This window comes from Balaenoptera physalus, assembly GCF_965194825.1.
Source record: "Balaenoptera physalus genome assembly, chromosome: X".
In the NCBI taxonomy this organism is placed as follows: domain Eukaryota; kingdom Metazoa; phylum Chordata; class Mammalia; order Artiodactyla; family Balaenopteridae; genus Balaenoptera; species Balaenoptera physalus.
Genome location: NC_138903.1, coordinates 95,569,012 through 95,589,848, shown reverse-complemented (window position 1 = coordinate 95,589,848; position 20,837 = coordinate 95,569,012). Strand labels below are relative to the sequence as shown.

Genomic DNA, 20,837 nt, shown 5'->3' with positions numbered 1-20,837 from the left:
CAACTACTGAGCCCCTGTGCTCTAGAGCCTGCGTGCCACAACTAGAGAAGCCCACACGCCACAATGAAGAGCCCACGTGCCGCAAGGAAGAGCCTGCACACAGCAATGAAAGATCTCGCATGCCACAATGAAGATCCCACGTGCCGCAACTAAGATCCAATGCAGCCAAATAAATAAAGAAAGAAATAAAGAAATATTTTTTAAAAAGAAACAGACATTTCCAATATCTTAAAAAAAAAGAATTATTTGTAGTAATGAATTTGTGGAAATGTAATGAGATAAAGAAAATGTACTTGTTTATTCCTTTCAGGAAATTCCTCTATTCCCCCTGGTTTTCATCAGCTATATTTTTGGCAGGCTGTGGGCATGGAAATGTGAAGCCATCACTCTCAAAGAGAATTACAATAATCACATCTGATTTATACAGATGTCACCATGGGGTTAGGCAGTTGGAAAATCCAGCAATCAAAATGGATAGGCACCTAAAATTAAGGACATGTCGTACTTTTGCTAACACTGTGGTTTTTAACATTATCAGTAGTTCACCGGAGATTTTTCTCCCCAGACTTCTAAGGTATTCATAATGGTAAGACAGCTTTATATCTTATGAGTATGGAAACAAGCTATAGATGCTGGTATACTTACTGCAAATCCATTACAAAGATTTAATTCACTTGGATTTCTTGAGCATATACTATGTGTGCTAGACACTAAGGAAGACATTGGAGAAATAAAAGACATTGTGCCTGGTCCCCAAAGAATTTATGGTATAGCTGGGGTATGTTGGAGCGGCCTTGTGGGATTTTAATTGAGCACTAAAGAATAGGTAGGATTCCTAAGCAGGCCAAGAGAACAGTATGAGTGAAAGTTAAGAGTCAAGAAAGAGTAGTATGTTTAGCAGACAGTTAGGTTAGACTGGACAGGTGAAGGTCACATGTTTGAGAGTGGCAGGAAGAAAAGACAGGTGGGCAAGCATGAGAACCAAGTTGTACAGAACTTGGAATATTGAGTTGAGATCTGTCACCAATAGAGAGTCACCCAAATTTGACCTCTTTTATAAAGCCACATTTATTAATACAATAATATCAGTCTTTTCTAAGGGGAGGAACTCATGTGACAATGAAAACTCGAAAATGTGAAGCATTAGAAACGCGACACAGATCATGAACTAAGATATATATTGGGAGTAGTAAATGAAAAGAGAAGTAATAGAGAAAATAGTTACTCTGATAGGCCTTACAATTGTAATAACTGTCATGAACACAATTATTCTTTCAAATTGAAGAACCACTGGTAGCCTTCTGAAGGATATTTAGGTAGACTGGACAATTAACTAAGGATAATAAACTATACTAAGTATCCCAAACCCTCTAGCCCATTTTGAGTACACGTTAAGATGACAGGCTGGCTTCTGGTTATTCTGAACTTTCATCTATAATGTAATGATCTGTTTATTCTTTATTGAACAAATAAATATTAGAGACCACTAATCCTAATCAGGGATTAGTACAAAAGTGTAGTTATAAATGCCAACAATGAACCTCCAGAACAAAAAAGTACAAACAAACACTGTATCAGTCACTGGCCAGAAAGTCAAACCTCTTTCCCTTCTCCTGTAGGACTCCCGTGCTCCTCTCAGGGCCAGGGTGGTATGCTCAAGGCCATCTCCCCCATAGCTTCTGACAGCTGGCTTTCTCCTTTCTCCTTGGGGAAGAATCAAGCAGCTTAAGGGGATAATCCTAAATGCTTTTCTAAATTAAAATTAACTCAAAGAAGTGAGGATATGTGACACTAAAAGTCAGACTTCCTCTCTGCTTAATGTGGAGAACTAATATCCTTTTATACTTGGCACCAAACCAAAGTGATTCCTACCCCACTCCATCCCCCTCTCACACAAGCAGCACCTCCCTCTCCCCCCTCAAAGCCCAAGATGTTCCAGACAACATAACAAACCACACGGTTGGGAATGATTCATATGTTTCCACTCTCCGTCCAAAAATGAGCAAAGAAGTTTCCACTTAATTTATAATCTGAATTTTCTGCACATTTCCTAAAAACTTAAAGGGGAACGATTCAAAACTTGGCCTCTCTTTCTCCAAAAATTACTGATTAGTTACAGAGTAAAGGATCTTTTGGTAAAATACTTTTGTGTTCCATCTATCCCTGGAGACAAGGACTATAGCTGCACGATGCCAAATATCTAATCAATCATCCAATGTTTTCATGTTTTCGGATGTTTTCAAAAAGCTGGTGCTCTGTAGATACAGGCTTATTCTATCCAGTCTTTTGTTATCTCAACAGTACATATGGATACAGATTTTTCTGTTTGGAATATTTCTCAAGGCCAATGCCTTATTATAGTTCCAACACCTGCAAATATTTGGCAAGAGATTGTTCTACCTCTCCATGTCCCCCACTCTTCCTGCACCCCGCCCCCACCTCTTGCCATTAAAAAGCTGTAAGTTTATACTATGTCTTTTCCTTGATGCTGTTAAGCATTTATCTGTGACCCATGAAATGTGCAGTTGCTGGAGCATAAAAGTAAGTTTCAAATCACATTTCACAGGGAAAATTTAGGTCCAAAACAAAGTGGCAGCAGGCTGCAATAGAAAGGGTACTTAATTCAACTCAGCTCTAGAAGCTGACTTCCAGTTCCAGTACTGGGACTTTGACCAAATTGCTTAACCTCTCAAAGCCTCCATTTATACCACTTTAAAGCGTAGGGCTTCAACTAGACCAAGTCCAAGGCCTACCGTCTTAGGAGTCTAAGAACTGCAGCCACTAGATGACATGATACTATACATAGAGAATCCTAAAGACTCTACCAGAAAACTACTAGAGCTAATCAATGAATTTGGTAAAGTAGCAGGATACAAAATTAATGCACAGAAATCTCTTGCATTCCTATACACTAATGATGAAAAATCTGAAAGAGAAATTAAGGAAACACTCCCATTTACCACTGCAACAAAAAGAATAAAATACCTAGGAATAAACCTACCTAAGGAGACAAAAGACCTGTATGCAGAAAACTGTAAGACACTGATGAAAGAAATTAAAGATGATACAAACAGGTGGAGAGATATACCATGTTCTTGGATTGGAAGAATCAACGTTGTGAAAATGACTATACTATCCAAAGCAATCTACAGATTCAATGCAATCCCTATCAAACTACCAATGGCATTTTTCACAGAACTAGAACAAAAAATTTCACAATTTGTATGGAAACACAAAAGACCCTGAGTAGCCAAAGCGATCTTGAGAAAGAAAAATGGAGCTGGCAGAATCAGGCTCCCGGACTTCAGACTACACTACAAAGCTACAGTAATCAAGACAATATGGTACTGGCACAAAAACAGAAATATAGATCAATGGAACAGGATAGAATGCCCAGAGATAAACCCACGCACATATGGTCACCTTATTTTTGATAAAGGAGGCAAGAATATACAATGGAGAAAAGACAGGCTCTTCAATAAGTGGTGCTGGGAAAACTGGACAGCTACATGTAAAAGAATGAAATTAGAACACTCCCTAACACCATACACAAAAATAAACTCAAAATGGATTAAAGACCTAAATGTAAGGCCAGACACTATAAAACTCTTAGAGGAAAACATAGGCAGAGCACTCCATGACATAAATCACAGCAAGATCCTTTTTGACCTACCTCCTAGAGAAATGGAAATAAAAACAAAAATAAACAAATGGGACCTAATGAAACTTCAAAGCTTTTGCACAGCAAAGGAAACCATAAACAAGACGAAAAGACAACCCTCAGAATGGGAGAAAATATTTGCAAACGAATCAACGGACAAAGGATTACTCTCCAAAATATATAAGCAGCTCATGCAGCTCAATATCAAAAAAACAAACCACCCAATCCAAAAATGGGCAGAGACCTAAACAGACATTTCTCCAAAGAAGATATACAGATTGTCAACAAACACATGAAAGGATGCTCAACATCACTAATCATTAGAGAAATGCAAATCAAAGCTACAATGAGGTATCACCTCACACCAGTCAGAATGGCCATCATCAAAAAAGGTTGTGGAGAAAAGGGAACCCTCTTGCACTGTTGGTGGGAATGTAAATTGACACAGCAACTATGGAGAACAGTATGGAGGTTCCTTAAAAAGCTAAAAATAGAACTACCAAACGACCCAGCAATCCCACTACTGGGCATATACCCTGAGAAAACCATAATTCAAAAAGAGTCATGTACCACAATGTTCATTGCAGCTCTATTTACAATAGCCAGGACATGGAAGCAACCTAAGTGTCCATCGACAGATGAATGGATAAAGATGTGGCACATATATACAATGGAATATTACTCAGACATAAAAAGAAACGAAACTGAGTTATTTGTAGTGAAGTGGATGGACCTAGAGTCTGTCATACAGAGTGAAGTAAGTCAGAAAGAGAAAAACAAATACCGTATGCTAAAACATATATATGGAATCTAAAAAAAAATGGTTCTGAAGAACCTAGGGGCAGGACAGGAATCAAGACGCAGATGTAGAGAATGGACTTGAGGACATGGGGAGGGGGAAGGGTAAGCTGGGACGAAGTGAGAGAGTGGCATGGACATATATACACTACCAAACGAAAAACAGATAGCTAGTGGGAAGCAGCTGCATAGCACAGGGAGACCAGCTTGGTGCTTTGTGTCCACCTAGAGGGGTGGGATAGGGAGGGTGGGAGGGAGACGCAAGAGGGAGGAGATATGGGGATACATGTATATGTATAGCTGATTCACTCTGTTATAAAGCAGAAACTAACACACCGTTGTACAGCAATTATACTCCAATAAAGATGTTAAAAAAATAAATAAATAAAAATAAAAAATGGGGGTAAAAAAAGAATTGCAGCCACTGAGATTGTTGCTCTCTGCATCTTGATATGAATGAGAATATCACCCTTAGTGAAATCAACAAACGTTAAACTTTGTACAAATTTATAAATATTAAATGTAAATAAAAAATCAAAAAGAGCACAAACCATTGTCAATGTGACTCTCAATATTGTTTTCAATAAATTACAGAAGGGAAAATGTATCCTATTCTGAGTATTACTACCCTCACCAACATCATAATTTTTACATATGTTACAATGACTTTTCCGTAGCATGGCAAGAGGAAGATCTCCACTCCCTTATTGCCTTCCTTCCATCCCATCTGGGTCTTCCTTCCAGCTTGGCTTATATATCTAGGCCTGATTCTGGAGTGGTAATCTTATTATTCAGTTAAAAATTTTATTTTTCTGGAATTTCTGTTAAGTAGCTTCTTAAGAGAAATCAAGCCACACAGCAGACAGGCAATGGGAATAAAGCAATTTTGCTGGATCTGACATTTGTTAACATCAACGTGAGGTAGTAGTGCTTTAAAAAAATAGGCACTTAGACTTGCATATAAATACTCTGCTGGCACAACAACTTCAGAAAACTCTGGCCACTGAATAGGAACTTACCAGGCAGAGACTGCAAACAAGCACTTCAAAACGAACACTGGCACAAAATATGATACTGGATTAAATATTTATTGCCTTCAGTTTAAATTTTTAGTTCAGGTATTTGATTATCCCTCCTAACTTCGTGGCACACTGAAGTCCCTTTTTTGTCTGTTTGTTTTGTTTTGCTCTGTTTTTTAAGGCAGGTTTAGAATTAGCCCCCTCTTAAGGGTTTGGTGGCAATTTGTAGTGGCCGGTACCAAAGCTTTGTTTATTCAGTGTACTGAGTGTGCAAACACATACACTACTGTCCTCCACAAAAACCTCTCACCTACATAGATACACTCAGACACCTCCACCCACACATACCGGAGACACACCCAACCTTCCCATAGCTATACGCATATATATGCAAATCAGCACATATGCTAATTGTAATACACCTACATGGGTACTCACATACTTAAAAGAAGAGGTAGAAAGATCATGGCAAAGATATATAGGGTACAATATATCACTGTCAGAGGAGAGAGGGTGCTGTTTCCCTGGACGTACTATTAGTATGAGCCATAGGCTAATTCCTCCAGAACTGGCCAGAGGTGAACGAATGCAAGTAGGTTTGTGCAACACATGAAACAGGTTCCAGTGAGAGCCTGCAGGCTAGGAGGCTATTTGTCACGAGAAGAATTTGGAGTTAATTCACTTGTCATATAGAAAAAGTGACCTGTTTTACTAGGGAACTTGCTAAGTGTATAACTGTGTATAAAGAGACAAAGTCGTGTAAGGGGTATCTCCCAGATCCCTTACCTTGAGCTTCTCAAACCGATCATTCAGGGACGCGACCTGATGGTCTCGGTGACGCCCCACCAGTTTGCATAAGGCACAGATCAATTGGTCATCAGATACACAATACATGTTCACTTTCTCATTCTCATGGTCCAGGCAGGTGATCCCTCGAAGATGTGTGTCCGGCACTGGTTCCACCAGGCGGTGGCTGGTGAAAGGTTTCTTATTGGGGTGCGTGGCCCGCAGGCAACGGTCACAGTAGGAGACCTCGCAGGTGATGCATGTTTTCACTGCATCCCTTGGCGGGTCCTGCTCACAAAACTGGCAAGCAATTCGCTCACTAGACATGGCGCTGCTGGGCCTATAAGTCCTCTCCCGGCGGCTCTCACTTGGGGAATTGGGTCCACTGACGGAAGCCTTCTGGAAGCGGTCAATAATGTTCTGCAGAGTCACATTCCTCTTGAGGCCGTCCAGGCCCCGGTGGTTCAGTGAGATAACATACCTGCACGTAGGACACTGAAAAGCAGTAATGGGTTCAACGGATTCACCAGAGCTGCAGCTTGAGACCAAGATGCGATGGGCACAGCTGAAGCAGAGGCTGTGAGCACAAGGGAGCAGAAGGGGGTCTTCAAACAACTCTAGGCAGATTGGACAGGTCAATTCAGACTCCAGTGTTTCCATCTTTAGTGAAAATAATCCTGCTGAGGCATTAAGAACCGCAGAGGCTGGGCTTTCACCTGCAAGGAACACGAAGCAAGAGTCATTAAGCATTTCCAAAGGAAACGTGGATGTAGCATAATGACACACTAACCAATGGAGGTTTTAATAGGCTGGATTCCCCAGGGATGCTGGAGCAATAGGAAAGTGAGTTGGGAATTAATCAAAAAGCCATTCGCCCCCTTTAAACCTTGTTTTTGACAAATGCCTGGGTTTATTTTCCTGCGCTAATAAATAGAAGCTAGAGGCCATCTCTGAATCCCGGTTTACTGACTCACATTCCTGTTCCAACTCACCACACTGGTGCGGATCAGTCTCTCACACACCCTCTCCACTGACATCTCTTGTCCTGGACTATGATGCACCTGAGGCCCTGCCAAATTCTCAGTCTCCATTCTCCAATATTGTTCTCTATTTTACTTCCAGTTAAAATACAGAGGCTGCTCCTATTTCACATCTAGTGGAAGGAAAACAAGGCCATATTTGAAACTAACTCTCTAGTTCTTGAAATGATCCCATTCTCAGAGCCTGCATAAAAAGAGAAGAGAGAGCTTTAGAAAAATGTAGTTCTCGGCACAGGATAATAAATTCTTCAGATGTGTGAACTTGAATTACTTCCTGTTACCACACATGGAAATGTCTGTTCCATCTTATTTCTAGTAAACTGAGTTACTAGAGACAAATTGGAAAAATATTAAAATATAAAAATTATAAAATATATTTTGCCGGTTTAAAGTGTTAACCTTATTTATAGGAAAGAGAAAGGCATCTTTTGCTTTTGAATAACTTTTGTTCATCATCTCACTATCACCGGAGACTCTCATCAGGGCTTGAAAGTTTGATTCTGCCACTGGTATTTGTTCAGGTTTTGTCATCTGTCAGAGATATCTGCATAGCCCTCTCACAGGAAACTTAAATACTGAGTACAATTATACATTGTGCATAAGTACAATAGATGTATCCCTAAAAGCTGTTTCTAAATCAAACCTTTTAAGTGCACTGAACTAACTAGCTATTTAATGGAAATCTATAGGAAATTGGACTGTAAAAGTGAAGAATCTTTTGGTAAAACGGTCACTCTCAGTTGGTTTGATAAGTTTAGATGTTTGTGTAACCACTTTTTTAAAAAGTGAGATGTGTGGTATTCTTATTTTACAATTTACAAGAGCTTGGAAATTGTTGGCTAGTATTTTGTAGCTTATAACATCTATCAGCCTTCACCTATAGAGATGAAAAAGTAAAACAATTAAAATGTACATATATCATAGAATCTGAGAATTGGAAGAGACTTTAGAGATGATAGATTCCAACTTCCACTCAAGGCAGGAATATTGCCTTTGGTAGTTCCATTGGTCAAATTCAGCATGTCCATAAATGAACTTGCTATTCTTCCCTGCCCCCCAAAACAAAACACCTGCTCCTCTTCCAATTTTCCCTATCTGTTAAATATCACCATCCAAGCCTAGAGACCTAGGAGTTCTCTCACTGAACATGTTTATCACTTCAACCACTTGGTGGCTTCCAGAACATTCTGTTTTATTTCATTTACACATCTGTGTCTCCAGCTAACCCTCCTTGCTCCTTAAAGGCATCAACTATTTCATATTTTTATTCATAGTACAGTGCCTCACACTCATAGAGTATTTAAAAATTGTTAAATGAAGGATCCCTTCAAGTAGAGGAAGTTAAAGAAGGGACCTAGCATTTATTGAGCACCTCCTGTATTCTGAGTGCCATGTTAAGAACTTTACACACAATATTTCATTAAATTCTATCAGGAAGGCTGTACGGAAGGTACTAATACTATACGCATATTATGGTTGGGAAACTGGGGCTCAGTGTTATTAAGTAAATGAACCAGGAACATACACACCCAGAGCACTGGGGCAGTCTAATGCCAAGGCCTGTGCTCTTTCCCACACACCTTTATTTCAATCATCTCACCTCCTTCACTTGACAAATATCTTGACTATTTACAAGAGGGTTTCTAGACACCATGTTTCCACTTCTATTTGTGTCTCTCTGTGTCCCTCTGAGTTTCTCTGAATCTGCCTCTCACTCCTAGTCCCTTTCAGAATCATATCTCTTTCTTCTAGGCCCATCTCCACCTTACTCTGCATTTCTATTATTGTCTCTTCCAGAACTGCAGGTCTGCATTCCTCAGTGTCTGTGTTGGAAGCTACCTGGGAGAATCGAGTAAGGCCTCCTGTCAAAATTATAGTTGGTCAAGATGCATTGCTGATAGACCTGCCTCTGTGTTGTAACCTTTACAAAAACAATTAGAGTACCACAACTCTTCTGAATCTTAGGAGCATGCCATATTAATTCTTCTGTACAGAGGAAAAGCTCTGCGAATTTTCCTGCAGTCCTAAAAGTTGTTCCTGACTAAGTGAGACACTTGAACCTCACTATGAAACTAAGCTTAGGAAAGCATGCTCTGGGTCAGGATTGCCTTGGATAAGGTCAAAATAGGGTTTTTAACCAGGGATTCCTGAACCTTCTAGAAATGTTTAAAGGATGCTGTATGTATATCATACATACACTTTCACGGGGAGAGGGTTGTCCATAGCATTCAAAATGTTCTCAAAAGAGTCCTTGACAGAAAAAAAGCCAAACATCAGTGCTCCAAAATAACTACCTTAACTGATTTCGGCTGTGTAGAGAATAATATAAGATGGTTAACAGTCTGTTCCTTACGGTAAGTAACTTTTTCTATTATACTGTTTCTATGCTGTTTTATTTTACAATTTCGGGGAACTGAGTATTTTTGCAACTTCTCCAAACATCTGTTCATCTCATCTCTCATTTATGAGGCCACCTTGTTCTGGTCACTCCTAATATTTCAGCATCCTTTCAACCTATCTCCCATTTTCCCTACTTCCCTGATTACCTAAGCACATTTCCCCTTAAAATTTATTGTGCTTTTGCCATGCGCCAGGCACAACAACCCTCTAAAAGGCAGGTACTATTTTACAACAACAAAAAAGGTAATGTGTCCAGGGTCACACTTGTTTGCAAGTAGCAAAGTTAAGATTCAAAACTAGATAAAACTGAGAGTCCAAAAATAAACTCATATATTTATGGTCAACTGACTTTTGATAAGGGTTCCAAAACCATTCAACAGGGGAATAATAATCTTTTCGACAAGCGGTTCTGGGATAACCGGATGCCCACATGCAAAAGGATGAAGTTACAGCCCTACCTCACACTATACATAAAAATATACTCAAAATGGATCCACAATCTAAATGTAAGCACAGAAACTATAAAACTCTTAGAAGGAAACATAAGTGTAAATCTTCATGAACTTAGGTTAAGCAAGGGTTTCTTAGATGACACCAAATGCACAAGTAACTGAAGAAAAAAATAAATTGGACTTCATCAAAATTTAAAACTTCTGTACTATAAATGACACCATCAAAAAAGTGAAAAGACAACTCACAGAATAGGAAAAATATTTGCAGATCATACATGTGATACAGGCCAAGTATCTAGAAATAAACAGAACTCTTACAGCTCAACAATAAAAAGGCAAAAAAAAATTTTAAATGGCAAAGGATCTGAATAGACATTTCTCCAAAGAAGATATGCAAATGATCAGTAAGCATATGAAAATGTACTCAACATCATTAGCCATTAGGGAAATACAAATCAAAACCACATTGAGATACCACTTTACACTCACTAGGATACCTATAATATTACTTCACACACACTAGGATGGCCATAATTTAAAAACATAGCAAATGTCAGCCAGGATATAGAGAAATTGGGACCCTCACACATTGCTGGTGGGAATGTAAAATGATGCAGCTGCTTTGGGAAATAGTTTGGCAGTTCCTCAAAATGTTAAATGTAGAGTTACCATATGATCCAGAAGAACTGAAGATATGCTCATTCAAAAACTTGTACACAAAGGTTCATAGCAGCATTATTCACAATAACCAAATGGTGGAAACAATCCAAATGTCCCTCAACTTATGAACAGATAAACAAATGTGGTATGTCCATACAACAGAATATAATTTAGCAAGAAAAAGGAATGAGGTACTGATACATGCTACGACATGGATAATCTATGAAAACATTATGCTAAGTGAAAGAAGCTAGTCACAAAAGGTCACAGATTATATGATTCTCTTTATAGGAAATGCCCAGAATAGGCAAACCCATAAGAACAGAAAGTAGATTAGTGTTTGTCAGGGGCCTGGGTCGGGGGGCATGGGGGTAGAGCGAATGGAGAGTGGCTGCTAATGGTATGGGTTTTCTCTTGGCAATGATGAAAATGTTTAGGAATTAGCAGTGATGATTGCACAGCTTTGTGAACATACTAAAAACCACAGAATTGTACACTTTAAAACGGTGAATATTATGGTATATGGATTTTACCTTAATTTTTAAAACAGATTCAAACCCACAATCCAGAGTGTGAACAAACAGCTAACCACTATTCCATACTGCCAACTGTGTAACTATGTACTATTTCTAAACTCTACTGAATTGCTTACTCCTTTCAATTGTTTTTCTAGGTTAGTGATTCCCTGTCTAGGTTTTGCAATACCTGGGATATCTCTAATGATCAATGGGTGCCAGAAAATTATCAGCTCCCAATTTTTTATTCATTTAAAAATGATAAGACTCCTAAAAAATATTTGACTCCTAGATCACAAAATACCTTTAGGAAGTACAGGAGGAAGTGGTATGACAAAAAATAAAACAATGGCAGTGCTGCAACTTCAAAAAGTTTGTGAATCACTAATCTATGCAGAATTAGAGAATATACTAAGGATAAAGACAGGATGTAAACCTGATAGAGTGTCACCGAATGACAGGTAATCATGAAGCTTTTGCCAGAAAACACAATGGTTTGCCATAAAAATGCACTGATGAAATGCCTAGGCGGGCAGACCAAATGCCATGTTAAGAAACAAATGCCCACATCCACATCCACTGATTTGTTCCCTTCCATATCATTAAGTTACTGCTGTGTAGTCAAATAAGGATGCTTATGTATTTGCCCTTGTTCTAGTATAAAAGTGTTTCTGTGTGGCTTATCGTCACCCTGCACCCCCCTTCAGGCTGAGACTCCTGAAAAAAAAGTTGATGAGAATAAACCTTAAGAAGGTATCATAAGGCTGTGTGAGTAGATAGAAATACAAAGGAGGAGTTTTCAATGCAGGCGATTAGAATCAAAATAATACATTCTGCCCTTACAAAATGAAAGATTGATTTCAGCGTTGCCCTTCAAATCCAACATTCGGTTAACTCTGATCAGAGAGAGAAGCCATGATCTGCACTTGGCAGAATGCTATTATTTCAAGTGTTATTTGAACATAATTAAATGCCCACTTATTTCAACAGCTTATATTCCATCTAGTTTTCATCTTCCAGATCCGCGGAGCATGGGTCTGGGCTCTCATTACCTCCCTGAGGAGCCACAGTCTCCCTTTCTTCACAGAAAAACCATGAGTGTAAAACCCAACCTGACCCCTGGGCTGTACAATGAGGATTGAGCTGGCTTGTAGGATTTACATTCTTCAGGATATTAACAGTAATGTCCCATGAGCTCTTCCTAAAAACACCAGAAACTGTCTCTCTGCCTTGGAGGATGAGCAAATGAGTCCTGGCTTAGTCTGATGTTCCCTTAACTGTAAAATGTCATTCAAGTTGGACTAGAATCACCAGACAATCTCTTTAACATGTGTTCCAGCTCTGACATCCTATTATTACAGAGCTCTTGCTATCTGTTACCACGTAGGAAAGACACCTTGGATTACTGAAAACCAGCTCCTCAAGACACAAGTCTTATTCATTAGTGTGACTAGAAAGGCTGACAAGCCATGGGCGTCATCATGAAACGAACTGGAAATAAACAAAATGCATCACTTACCCTTGGCTAAGCCAAGGTGCCCAAGGACAGTGGCTGGTTTTGCCTGTTGTACTTCAAAGAAGATATAATGGGTGTTCCAGGGGACAACTAAAGGCGAGGAGAGTCCCATGAGAGTACAAACTAATGACAACACCTTTTGGAAGAAAAGGAAGACAACCAAATCCTAGAATACTATTAGTAGGAAAAGACCCCTTTAATTTCAGAAATGATCATTCGGGAACATAAAAGGCAACCAATGCATAGAATTCTCACCCTAAAAAGATAGACTGAAAATAGAAACCCAGAAAAAAGAGGCTAGGTGGTCAGTAAGCATAATTAATAATAACAGTCACCTTACATTTGTGTACCTATTTTACACTTTTCAAATGGTTCCAAAGCCACTATCTCATTTAATCCTCACAACAGAGCCTGGTTGTAGTCTTGGCTCTAAACTGAATTAGCTGAGTGATCCCAGGTAAGACATTTAAACTGTTTGGGCCACAGCCTCCTCGTCTGTCAAATGAAAAATACCTGCCCTACCCATCTCACAGGCTCTTGTGAGGATCAGATGAGAATAAAATAAAATTATTAACTTGCTTTACAAATACAGATATTCTCAACACACATTCACAGATGACAGACACAGAGCAAGTTATTAAGGAAATAGCACATGTTTGGAAATTCACCCCAAATGCATGGTTGACATAATGGAGGCCAATTACACTCCCCCACAAGTTTTCTGGAGGACCATGGGTCTGCTTGTGGTATTTATTACGCTCATATGTCTCCCCTGTTAGACTGGAGTCCCCCCCAAAGGGAAGAACTGTCTCTCTTCTTTTTTCTTAAGCTTTTATCACGCACAGGGTGAGCTCAGGACTGGAGGTTGATTACCGACTGACAGCACCAGAGCCAGTTCCTGTCTAATAGGTCATTAAAGCCTACTTAATATTTTATAGTACATGGATTTAATGATTTTTTTAATGACTTGAGACCTATACTTTTTTTAAAGATGGTTTTGATGTGGACCATTTTTAAAGTCTTTATTGAATTTGTTGCAATGTTGCTTCTGTTCCATGTCTTGGTCTTTTGGCCCCAAGGCATGTGGGATCCCAGCTCCCCAACCAGGGATCCAACCCATACCCCCTGCATTGGAAGGCGAAGTCTCAACCAGGGAAGTTCCTTAATGATCTTTTTTTTTTTTTTTTTACAATAATTAGCTCCTAAATCCAGCCATTGACTATTTTATACAATATAGTCATCATAAACATTAAAAGGAATATCACAATAGCAGAACTAAAAGTCCTAGATCTGCTACAAACACAGTAGATTAATCTAAGTAACCAAGAAACAGATTTGCCAAGGTAACACATGATAATTGTCACAAATCGTTAAGTATAATTCATAACACCTTTATCTTAATGCCAATTACACTAGCAGTTTCCAGATTGGAGAACAAATGAAGAAAAAACTTAATTTACCTACTGCTACCAGCACAGCTTTCCATCTATTCTAGGACTGCTTTTCCCAATCTCTGTTACCCAATAAAATATTTGTAAATTTTTTAATGTTCAGTGCCCCCCCTGGATGGGCAGTCATCTCTACTACAGAATAAAATTGGCAATATATGTATGTAGGGCATGCTGTTGAGTGTTAGGCTGAGAGGACCCCAAGTTCAGGTCAGAAACAAGGGACAGAGAACAGAAGCCTATTTGAAATCAAGCTTCTACTCCCCTGGGAACCACATGGATCTTAGCAACACTGAACAAAGGGCTATAGACAAAGCGATGGAGGATTCTGGACCGTAAACCATTTTTCTATCTCTGGGCTGTATACATTCAGACATGTCACTGTCCTGCATTAGCACTGTCTACCATGCCCATACATTATTCCCCTAACTGGGCAAATTGTAAATACCGGGATTTTCTGTTTCAGGAGGATTTTAGGTTATATAATGAATTTGTTATCAGATCTTCTGGTCTCTGTAAGAGGAAGATACAGAGACTGGGGATGCTGTTCATCAACTAGAGGAGTCCGACCTGCAGGAAAGAGTCTGAGGCAAAGCCCAAGGTCAGGCAGTCAGAGCTCTGCAGGGAGAAAAGAACCCAAGTAGGACAAGTCTTCCTAAGGATACCTTGCTAACCCACTTAGGCACAACCAACACCCTTATTATGTATTCAGTTGAACCCAACACAGAGAAGGGAGTAGGGATGTTGGCACATTACTCAAAATCCCTCCACCACCCATACTTTAACCATCTAGTAGTCTTAGCAGCTTACAGGATTTCTAAGGGCAATGCAGGAGCTGGGAGATTGTCAAAAAAGAATATGTCTGTCTGTGATCATGGAGAAGGGGAAGATGGAAAAAGAGAAACTGTAGAAAGAGCCACAGACCTCCAGTGCCCACAGAAGACTCTTAGCAGAGTTTTAATTCATGAAAATGGAGACAGAAACATATATTGATCCTTGGAAGAGAGGGGAAATAAAAAGAGGGCTAGCAGCCCGTACAGAGGGATCATTGGAGTTGGAACATCTTGTCTCAACACCACTCATCTGGTCTTCTCACATGTTAGCATGATCCAACACACTGGTTGAGAAACACTTTTCTAGTCTATTTTTCACACTGCTCAGTGATGAACACAATGTTTGTTGAGAGACCTGAAATACAGACATTAGCACAACACCACCTTGGTACCCAAATTTCATTCATCAAAAAGTGAACAATTGTGAACTCTCCTGAACTGTCGTATATGCAGTAACAACATGTTACATGTCATAGCTTGGTGATGCAATGCTCTAAGTCAAGGCACCCAGCCTAAGTAAGGAGGTGCTTCGCAAACACAGTACCACATGTTCCCCTTTTGCACAGAAGAGAAGACCAAAAACTTAATGCTAACTGGAAATGGAACACCCCCTGGCCTCCACTAGCAGCAGAGGCCCATGGCCTAACAGCTAGGGACTTACCAAGACCCATAGAGACTGAATGACACACACACACAAGGCCAAGCAGGTACCTCTGAGAACAGCCATTTGAGACACATTCTGTGCCTCCGCCCTGTCTTCACCTCCTTTTTAGGGCTGTCTGTCCCTGTTGGGAAAGAGAGAACCTGAGTACTAAGGGACAGAGTCAAGGGAGGACATTCTCTCCTCCTCACCAAGTAGCAAAGACATACTCCTTCTGCAGTTTCCTTCTCAATTGTCATGGTGTCAGCAGATTTCATGGGAGGAGGGATGAGGGAATGGACAGGCTCACTACCCACAGCAATTTTTGGACGCTATTATGAGACTCCACTGGCACTGCTTTAGGATATACAAGTTTGAGCAAGTTGCCCGGCACTTAGAGGAGGGATTAACTAAACCAATTTCACCTAAATCAATTTGCACTGTTCAGATGATATGTTCATGAAGCAAGCAAGTCATTCTGATTTGCAGCAGTACTTCCCGGGGGGGTGGCCTTGCAAGGTACAACATGCTAGATGAGGAGTCTAGTAGTCATGAAAGTAAATGGGAGGGAAACAATCGCTCCTTCATGTCCCTAGCCTCTACCCCTGCCCCGCACAGCCCCTCCCTGTCCTAATCCCGGAGCTGCGAGTAAGGAGGTAGGCCTTAAACAAGCAGGAGGCCAAGATACAAGGCCAAGGCTGGGGCCTTAGACCAGTCAACAGAGGATTCTGCACACTGTAGGTGCTTTTAATAAATATTGTTGACTCACCACTGCTAGATGCTAATCATGCTCAGATAGCCATGCCTAAAATTATTTATGCCACTTTTCAGTAGAAATTAACTACCTGCCCCCATATGGGCTAAAAATTAGTGAGGTTATGTTTTCAAATGAGTCTGACTCAGATTGTTAGATTGGAGTACATTAGATATGATTCAAACCTTATCGTAAAATAATCACCAATTACTCTGTATGCCTACTTTTATGTATGTTTTCATTCAGTTGCATGTACACTAGAGGAAAAAAAAAGAAACAGACTTAGGACCAAAGTAGAGTGATAGATTTGGCTCCCAAGGGGATTAATAATGGCAAGTTAGGGTTCCCAGTAAACTAGGGTTGCTACTTACACCCAATCTATTACCCCAATAAAAGGTAAATGAAGAACTTTCTTCGAAAAGTATAGTGCTGAGAGTTTATAGAACCCTTTCATCTTCAAAGGGCCAAGCCAAGACTCACAATAGCCAGTACACAATATGATGCCTTTCATACAAGTGAAAGGTCATAGGAATGTCCTAAGGCCACAAAGCCAATGCAACATCAGATTTGGGATGAACTCTCTGATCTTCTTGGCTCCTAGACTTGTATTTCAAGCACATAAATCAAGTTGTGAGGAACAATCAGGAGAAATCTAATTTACATTATATATCTGCATTAAGTTAATTGACTGGGCAGGAATATAGAAAAATAGCAAAGACTCTTTCCCCCCAGGGCAGTGATCAGTGGAGAGAAGTGAAAAGGGGCATGTGAGGGTTAGGGGTAACCAGCCCGGGTAGAGTAGGGAGGGAGTCTCCCTATTCAGCATTTCCCTTCTTTTGGAACATTGCCAGAGAACTGATTAGAGTACTGGGAGGGAACAGAATGGGGTTAAAGGCAGCCCTCTTGGCCCTATTTGAGAATCAGAAGAATCAACTCACACACAGTACTTGTCTATTTACATAGCCTCTAATATATTCCTTTGTAAGGGCTCCTCTTCACAAACAACCATCACCATCCACCCTCCCCACACTCAGAAACCCTCAAAAAGGCAAACTGGCTCACAAGCCAGAGGCTGCATGGCTGGGAGGCTGGGAGTGCACAGATTGATGGGGAGGAGTCCAGGGGACGGGTGGTTGGTGGGAGATTCGGGTGGGCAGGTAGATGTGTGACGACCACGTAGGAAGAAGGCGAGTGAGCGTGAAGGCGGGTAGGGGAGTGTGGAAGAGAGAAAGTGAAGAACCCAACGACCTCAGGATCCCAATTTCCTGCTCCGAGAAGAAACACCTCCAAGAAATGCGCTGCATACGAAATGCTAAGTAACCTAATCCTTATCACCGAAAATGTTTCTGTAAATCTACTCCGCCGTTATTTACTTAATTCTTACGAGCCAGGAATGGAAAAACCCCACCTCTCCCGGGTTCAGTCGCAGCCTGTCCTGAGGACCTATAAGTTTTCCCTCTCCCCCACTGAGCTGCTTTCACAGCTAGGCCAGAAATAAGGAACCACCCAGACGGAGACTCGAGGATCGCTCCCCCGGCAGCAAAGGGATTAAGTTTCACCGGGCCTTCCTGCGGGCAGGCTGTCCGCAGCAACCGGCTGCCGCAGCAAACACCGCCGGGCGGCCGAGGGGCGCCGCCCGGGCCGAGGAGGCTGCCGGCCGCGGGAGCGTGGGAAGGCGGCGGTGCCCTTTCCCAGACCAGGCTCCAGGAGAGCCGCTCGAGGGGCCGCACCCGGCCCGACCAGGCTGCGCGGGAGGCCTCGGACCCGCCCCCACCCCGCGTCGCGGAGTGCAAACTCCGTCCCGGGAGGGCAGCGACGGGTGCCCGGGCCCCAGCGGCGCAACGGGAAGCCAGGGCCGGGCCGGGGCGCCCTCCGTCGCCGCCGCCACCTCGAGCCTCGCGGGCCCCGTCATCACGCCCCGCCGAGCCCCGGAGCAGCCTTCTGCCCGCGCCGGGCCCCGGCCGCACCTGAGACGCGGCCCGAGCCGGGGCCGAGCCCTGCGCCGGCGGTGGCGCTCGGCCCCCGGGGCCGCGGCGAGGGGACGCGTTTTACCCAGAGCATTCCCGGCTGCCGGCCATGTCCTCGGCGCGCCCGAGGGCGCCGGGTGCTCGCCTGCCTCCTGCGCGAACTGGCTCGGGCTCCGGCGCGAGCTCTCCGGCCGCCGCCGCCGCCGCCGCCGCTGCCGCCGTTGCCGTCGCCGCTCTAGGCCGCCGCCCGCCTTCGCCGCCGCCGCCGCGCAGCAGCCGGGATCCGCCCGCCCGCGCGCCCCGCCGGGGACAGCACGGCGGCCGCCAAGCTACCGCGGCTGGGTCTCCCGAGCCAAACTTAGAGTTTTCGCTCCTCAGTCCAGGGGCAGCACCATGACACCGCGGCAGCACCACACTGTCATTTCCGCCGCCGCAGAAGGAGGGGGAAAAAAGGCAATCCTGACGAAAAGGGGGATGGGGTGGGGGCGAACCGGGCTGGGACTGCCGCCCCGAGGGAGCTCTGGGAAGGGCCCGGCAGCACGGGTGCTCGGCCACCTTCCCCGGCTCACCTTCCGCCGCCCCCGCCGCTCCCAGCTCCCCCTGCCCCTCCTCTGGAGGCGCGTTTACATGTTTTCTCCCCTGGCAGGAGTGACCGGAGAAACCTGAGCGAGCAAAGGCAGCGGGTGGGTGGGGTTCGGGCTACTACTGTACCTACCAGCTGATTCCAGCAGCCTTTTCTCCAGCGCCCTGTCATCTTGAAGGAAGACACACGGAGAGGGGCCCGAACGGGTGTGTGTGTGTGTGTGTGTGTGTGTAAGAGAGAGAGAGCGAGAGCAGAATGTGTGTGAAATGCAGAAGGAAGGCTCTGGCCAAACTCTTCTCCCAGCCGCCAAGCCCCTGGTCCCACAAACCCCCAGGTTAGAACAACGAAAAGGCGGTTGCAACCGGCAGTGAGAAAAGAGTGCCTAGGTCCACCGCACAGGTCCTCGGACGAAGCTGCTCTATGCAAAGTTAACTACAGAGTAAAACAAAAATAGTGGAGGAGACAGAAAAGGGCAGACAATTGAAGGAAACCCAACCCCTCTTTCTTTTTACAAAGGGAGAATGGCTGTGTTTTATTGGCCTTGGGCAGAAGTTGTGGGGATGGATTAAAGCCACCAAAATTTAAAAACAAAACCAAAAAAAAAATGGGAGAGAGAGAATACGGCTTCATTTACACATTCAGATCCTTGATGGACAAGAGGGTCGTTAATAAGAGGACAATGGGACAGATGCCAGCCATACAGGTATTCAATGTCCCTAATAAGCTAATTGGTCCATCTGGAACCCAGAAGTGCTCATTGGTCTGGAGTCAGCCCTTGGGCTGACCTGTCATTGGCTCAGAGACCACCGCCCCACTCACGAGGAGGGTGGGAGAGGGAAGGAGGCCCCAGAGGAGATTCTGGAAGGGGAGAAAAAGGGGAGATGAAAGGGAAAGAAGTGAGAAAATGGGAGGAAACAACCCCCTCTCACATAGGCCTCCCATTACCTTCTTCCATGGGAATGATTCCAGAAAAATTAAGGTAATTCTGAGTGTATCCCATCAGAGAACCAATAGTAATTAGCCAACACCCCTGTAAAACAATGTGCTAGGACTTCCCTAGTGGTGCAGTGGTTAAGAATCTGCCTGCCAATGCAGGAGACACGGGGTTCGAGCCCTGGTCCAGGAAGATCCCACATGCCGCGGAGCAACTAAGTCTGTGCGCCACAACTACTGAGCCTGCACTCTAGAGCCCATGAGCCCATGCTCAGCAACAAGAGAAGCCACGGCAATGAGAAGCCTGTGCACCACAATGAAGACCCAAGACAGCCAAAAATAAATAAATTTATTTAAAAACAAAACAATGTGCTAGAGAGTACTGAGGTGGAAAGGAAGGCAAAAATCACAACCAAGCTATCCTGATGAAAGTCTGGCCCTAAGAGAAGTAAAAGAGTCACACCAAAAGCACAGGCAAAAATAAAGCAAAAATAGACAAGTGGGACTACATCGAACTTAAAAATTTCTGTGCAACAGGAGAATCAACAGTGAAAAGGCAAGAATGGAGAGAAAATATTTGCAAACCATGTACCTGATAAGGGGTTAATATGTAAAGAACCCCTACAACCCAATAACAAAATAAATAACACGATTAAAAAATGGGCAAAGGACTTGAATAGACATTTCTCCAAAGAAGATATACAAATGGCTAACAAGCATACGAAAAGATGCTCAACATCACTATTCATCAGGGAAATGCAAACTAAAACCACAATAAGATATCATCTCACACCTGTTAGTCTGACCAGTATTAAAAAAAAAACAACAAAAA

At 42.6% G+C, this 20,837-nt stretch overlaps 1 protein-coding gene across 10 annotated transcripts in view; it reads right to left on the bottom strand.

The window, feature by feature from the left end:
- Positions 1-20,260, bottom strand: part of MID2 (midline 2) — a 99,586-nt gene extending 79,326 nt beyond the window's left edge. For 2 of the 10 annotated variants that reach the window (XM_082447566.1, XM_082447558.1), the window contains exon 1: positions 6,265-6,980. In XM_082447566.1, the coding sequence (XP_082303692.1) occupies positions 6,265-6,924 (660 nt within the window). In that variant the 5' untranslated portion in view covers positions 6,925-6,980. The other 8 variants (XM_082447560.1, XM_082447561.1, XM_082447562.1 and 5 more) reach the window with 8 other exon arrangements.
- Between the last annotated feature and the right edge of the window lie 577 nt (positions 20,261-20,837).